The 6,324-nt window shown below is 40.7% G+C and overlaps 1 protein-coding gene across 1 annotated transcript in view; it reads left to right on the forward strand.

The window, feature by feature from the left end:
- VIRMA (vir like m6A methyltransferase associated) overlaps positions 1-564 on the forward strand; it is a 91,258-nt gene extending 90,694 nt beyond the window's left edge. The window contains exon 21 of the mRNA XM_023518261.1: positions 207-564. Coding sequence (XP_023374029.1) covers positions 207-378 — 172 coding nt within the window. The 3' untranslated portion in view covers positions 379-564. The remainder of the gene's footprint in view (positions 1-206) is intronic.
- Positions 565-6,324: the final 5,760 nt, after the last annotated feature.

Consider the following 6,324-nt stretch of genomic DNA (forward strand, 5'->3'; position numbering starts at 1 on the left):
AAAAAAAAAAAACAACAAAACAGTTCAAATGGTGATTTAATTCTCACATATCATACAGTCCATCTGTTTAAAGTGTACAGTTCAGTAATCTTTAGGACATTCAGAGAACTTGCACATGAGTTTTGAAAGAGTAATTCTTGGTTTGAGCTCAGTGTCACAGATTAATGTGTATACAGGGAAAGGAAAAGATGTTGGAACTAAAACTCTATTTTTTCTTTTATAGGCTACCGTCCAAGTCCTCGGGACCGTGCTTCTAGAGGTCGTGGCGGACTCGGACCTTCCTGGGCTAGTGCAAATAGTGGCAGTGGAGGCTCAAGAGGAAAGTTTGTTAGTGGAGGCAGTGGGAGAGGTCGTCACGTACGCTCCTTTACACGATAAAAATGCTTTGGGGAACATCCTAAGTGTATACAAACATTTCCTGAGGACAATAAAAATAAAATAAGACGTTGAAGGACCAATTTAGACTTAGCTATCTGGAGACATCTGAGAGAATATTTTTATCTGAAGAAAGCAGATTTTGTTTGATACTTAACGAGATTTCAATAAAAATCCAAACTTTTTATGATGTTTGTATATATTTTTCCCCTTTTGTATGACTGTTTATTTAGAACATTTCTAGGTAGAAAGAGAAAAACTAAATGACTTGTATATTTTCTTGCCTAATACACAGATGTTCCCAGACTTTCTCAGCTCATGGCATTCTCTAGTATTTCAGTATTTTTTCATACCGTACGTAGGCCTAAAGAAATATCTAATACTTTTCATTAAGCAGTTAGGCCCAACAATTTAATGAGAATATTATGTCATTACCACTAGTAACTGCAGACACTGCAGAACATCTTAAACCTTGGAATCAGTACCATTTTCTGTTCCACTCTGCTCCTTGCCCAGTATATTTTAATCAGACTACTGAAACCCCAGTTTTACAAAGATCCATTGTTATGAAAAAGAATATAATATAATGTTGACAATGTAAACTACCTCGAACTAGTAGTATATATGATGTCCAATAGATGTTGCTATGTTTTCTTCAAAAATTTAAAATATCTTGTGACATAAATGCATGTTGATTTACTAAGGTTCCCTGGCACATAGTTCAGGAGCTGTGGCTGTACCAAAAGAAACAAAACACTCCTCTTTTTTATGTTAGAAATACGAACTTTGTTTTAGCTTTGGACTCAGTGACACTATTTATTATGCAATTATTTAAAGCCTACAATGAGTCATACACTGATACTGTTATTTTGGGAATCAAAAATATCTTTAAAAAAAAGCTGGACTTTATATATAGAAATAAAGCTTATAACTTTGAGAAAGTAGCCATATTCTCCCCCAAGATATGTCTTAACACACTGAACCTATATAACTGACATAAAATACAGAGCTCTCTTAACAAAAAAAGGAGTGTATGAGTCTCATTCCATACTTTTATCACCCTTTGTTTTGATGAAAGTTTGTTAGAGGTAGTGGTAGAGATCTGCCTATTTGTAAGTGAATAGAAGGTTCATTACTGTTTTCCCTAAGAAAAGCTCAGCTCTGAAGATTCTGATGATTAAGTGGAAGGTAATGGAAAATTTATCATACCTAGTGGCCTCAAAAAACCCAAGTACCTTAGTCTGCTCAAGCTGATACAACAAAATACCATGGAATGGAACTGTTTAAACAGCAGAAATTTATTTCTTACAGTTCTAGAGACTTGGACGTTTGAGATCAGGGTGCCAGCATGGTTGGGTTCTGGGGAGGGCCCTGTTCCTGGCGGGAGACAACTGCTTTTTTGCCTTGTGCTTACCTGGTCTTTCCTTGGTGTTTAAAGAGAGTGAGTGGGTGGGGCCTATAGCTCAGTGGGTAGGGCGCCAGCTACATACACCCAGGCTGATGGGTTTGAACCTGCCCCTGGCCTGCTAAACAATAATGACAACTGCCAACAAAAAATAGCTGGGCGTTGGGTGGTACCTGTGGCTCAAAGGAGTAGGGTGCTGGCCGCATATGCCCAAGGTGGCAGGTTCAAACCCAGCCTCAAGCAAAAACTGCAAAATAAATAAATAAATAAAATAAAATAACATTACTCCATTCTCAAAGGTTAAATTTCTAAAAAAAAAAAAAAATAGCCAGGCGTTGTGGCAGGTGCCAGTAGTCCCAGCTACTTGGGAGACTAAGGCAAGAGAATCCCTTAAGCCCAAAACTTTGAGGTTGCTGTGAGCTGTGACACCACAGCACCCTACTGAGGGCAACATAGTGAGACTCTGTCTCAAAAAGTAATAATAATAAGAGTGATTTTGTGTGTCTTCCTCTTAAAAAGGCACTAATCCCACCATGAGATTTCCACCCCCTCGTGACCTAATGTAAACCAAATTACCTCCCAAACATGCCACCTCCTAATACCGTTACATTGAGGGTTAGGGCTTCAACATATAATTTTTTTTTTTCTGACATATGAATTTTAGGAAACACATACTCAGCATAACACCAAGATAACCTAAACTTCCTTTAATCCTGAAATCTAAGAGGCTTATCTTCCCTAATGATACATTAAGTAGATTTCAAAATTTACCCCTAATGTCTGATAGAAATTTGTGTAAAAATAGTTAATGTTTCTTAAGTAACTATGTTTCCTTAAATAAGAACATGGCTATATATCAATACATATTTTATTGGTTTATTTTTTAGCATCAAATTTAATATAATCTTGAGAAATATCAGCTGTTTTCTGCTTTTTAAGTATCTTAGGTTAATACCCAGTTATTTGGGCAAGTGAAGCTAATAAATTATTACAGAGAAAGCAAATTAAGATCAAGCAGATTTGGGCGGCACCTGTGGCTCAGTGGGTAGGACGCCAACCCCATATATGGAGGGTGGCAGGTTCGAACCCAGCCCTGGCCAAACTGCAACAAAAAAATAGCCAGGTGTTGTGGCGGGCCTTGAGGAACTGAAAGTCTTAGAAAAAAATGAGGAAGAGGCTGGGTGCGATGGCTCACATCTGTAATCCTAGCACCCAGGGAGGCCAAGGCGGGTGGATTGTCCTGAGTTCACAGGTTCGAGACCAGCCTGAGCAAGAGTGAGACCTTGTCTCTAAAAACAGCCAGGCATTGTGGCAGGCACCTGTATTCCCCAGGTACTCAGGAGGCTGAGATAAGAGAATCACTTGATTCCAAGAGTTTGAGGTGGCTGTGAGCTATGATGCCATGGCACACTACTGAGGGTGACAAAGTAAGACTCTGTTTTAAAAAAAAAAAAAAAATGAGAAGAGAAAGGATCAGTGGTGCCTGTGGCTCAAAGGAGTAGGGCGCTGGCCCCATATGCCAGACATGGTTGGTTCAAACCCAGCCCTGGCCAATAACTGCAAAAAAAGAAGAGAAGGGATCTTAACGTATTAACCAATCCTGAACTCACATACCACTTAGTCTTTATAACAATTCATTAAAGAGGTATCGTCCTAATTTTACAAATGGAAAAAGCTGAGGAGCTTGACTCACGCATAGTGGAAACTATTTAAAATCAAGTGGGAGCCTATCACAGTGGCACACACCTCTAGTCCCAGCTACTCAGGAGGCCAAGGTGGGAGGGAGCCCAGGAATTTTGAGTGCAGCCTGGGCACCATAGCAAGACTTCTGTCATTAAAAACTAATACAAAAGTAAATAATAAGTTGGTTCTTACTTCTTTCCTTTCCATGTTGGAGAGGTAAAAAACTCCTTTTTAGGTTAAATGTTTTAGTTATTTCAGAAGTGAACCTTGGCTGGGTGTGGTGGCTCATACCTGTAATCCTAGCACTTTGAAAGGCTGAGGTGAGTGGATTTTTTTTTGAGACAGAGCCTCAAGCTGTCCCCCTGGGTAGAGTGCCGTAGCATCACAGCTCACAGCAACCTCCAACCCCCGGGCTCAAGCAAGTCTCCTGCCTCAGCCTCCCAAGTAGCTGGGACCACAGGCGCCCGCCACAAGGCCCGGCTATTTTTTTGGTTGCAGCCGTCGTTGTTTTGGCAGGCTGGGCTGGATTCAAACCCGCCACCTTTGGTGTATGTGACTGGCACCTCATCCACTTGAGCCACAGGCACCGAGCCGTGAGTGGATTTCTTGAGCTCAGGAGTTCAAGATGAGCCTGAGCAAGAGTGAGACCCCTGTCTCTATTAAAAAAGTAGAAAAGCTAGCCAGTCTTTGTGGTGGGCACCTGTAGTCCCAGCTACTTGGGAGGCCGAGGTAAGAGGATCACTTTTGAGTTTGAGATTGCTATGAGCTATGATGCCACAGTACTCTACCCAGCGTGACAGAGTGAGGCTCTGTCTCTAAATAAATAAATAAGTGACCCTTATATAAGACATTTCAGGGAATGTTTTGAGTGATAACTGGAAATTAATGAAAAATGCAACATACCTTTGAAAACAAAGTTAAACTATAGCACAAGGAGATAGAATGATTTATTTCCTAAGGAGCAGAAAATACTCTGAAATATTGCTATGCTTTATTTACAAACAATGTTGCTGATAGTAGGCCAAGTGTGATGGCTCATGCTGGGCCTGTAATCCCAGTGCTTTGGGAGGCCAAAGTAGGTGGGTTGCTTGAGGCCAGAAGTTCAAGGTTATAATGAACATCACTGCACTCCAGTCTCCGTGACAAAGCCAGAGTTCTTTCTTTTTACTTTTTTTTTTTAAATAAAAAAGGACTAGTTAAGATGAAACAAATGTGTGTGTGATTTTTATTTTCAAATTCAACTACACAAAAAAATGGCCGGGTGTTCTGGTAGTCCCAGCTACTTGGGAGGCTGAAGCAAGAGAATTGCTTAAGCCCAAGAGTTTGAGGTCGCTGTGGGCCATAACATCACGGCATTCTATCCAGGGTGATAAAGTGAGATTCTGTCTCAAAACAACAACAAGAACAAAAAACAGGCTCGGTGCCCATAGCACAGTGGTTATAGTGCCAGCCACATACACCAAGGTTGGTGGGTTTGAACCCGGCCCTGGCTTGCTAAACAACAATGACAACTGCAACAAAAAAGGGCTGGGCATTGTGGCGGGTGCCTGTAGTCCAAGCAGGGAGGACTCAGGCAAAAGAATTGATTAAGCCCAAGAGTTTGAGGTTGTTGTGAACTGTGACGCCACAGCATCCTACCAAGGGTGACATAGTGAGACTCTGTCTCAACAACAAAAAAAGAACAAAACCTAAATTTTACATCTTCTCACTCCTATGTGGGAGCCAAATATTAAAAACAATTGATCTCATGGAGACAGTAGAATGATGGTTACTAGAGGCTGGGAAGGGTAATGGGGAGCAGGAGATAGAATGTGGACGGTTAATGGGTGCAAAAATAGAATGAACAATATTTGATAGTACAATAAAGTGACCATAATCAACAACAAGTTAGGGAACTCTTTAACTGAAAGGGTGGAATTGGAATGTTCCTAATACAAACAAATGTTAAATGCTAGAGGTGATGAATACCCTAGTTGCCCTGATTGGGCTAATTTACATTGTGAGCATGTATCAGAACATCATATGTACTCCATAAAGATATACAACTATTATGTACCCATAATAATAATAATGAACCAAATAATGGGGGATATTCATCTAACCACTTTATCTAGAGAAATTCTGCCTGGTTTTAAGCAATATATTTAAACAGCGCTTTCTTTGGCATTCCTCTTGCTCCCGAATCCCAAGAACAATTATGAGTGGGAAGACTGAAAGCCATATGCCAGTACTGCTAGACTGTCCTTCCTCAATGGCTTAAGAATTCCCCAACAATCTCTGGAAAAAGGCCAGAGATTTGAGGGGAATAGTTTTAGGCAACAGAATGATTTTACAGTGTGTAGATGATATTCTGGTAGTAGATGATATCCTAATATCCTGATGATATGTAGATCATATCCTGATAGTCAGCGAGACTGAAGCTGAATCAAGACAACATGCTGTAATTGTATTAATTTGGTTGGCTGACAGAAGATATACTGAAAACTGGAGAGGAGTTTTTTCACTGTCAAATTCTTGGAGTTTGAATTATTTCTTAGAAATTGGAACCTCTTCTCAGGTTGGAGAGAGGATGTAATAGCAGTCCCTACCCCCTTAATTCCCCACCTCTAGTTAGACAGGAGAACCCTATTTGCATAATTATGAATCAGCCCATGATATTTCCCCAAGGTCTGGGACCAGTTCTCAGAGGGGCAGGCAAACAGGAGCAGGTACTATTGGTGTACACTCTGACTATATTTTTGTCTGTGGGGTCAGTGGGAAAAAAAACTTTGGGCTAATGATTGTCAAAACAGCTGGGCTTGGCACCTGTGGCCCAAGGCGCCAGCCACATACACCTAAGGTGGCGGGTTCAGATCCAGCCC

This window comes from Otolemur garnettii, unplaced genomic scaffold (assembly GCF_000181295.1).
Source record: "Otolemur garnettii isolate 467f Iridium unplaced genomic scaffold, OtoGar3 scaffold00004, whole genome shotgun sequence".
In the NCBI taxonomy this organism is placed as follows: Eukaryota; Metazoa; Chordata; class Mammalia; order Primates; family Galagidae; genus Otolemur; species Otolemur garnettii.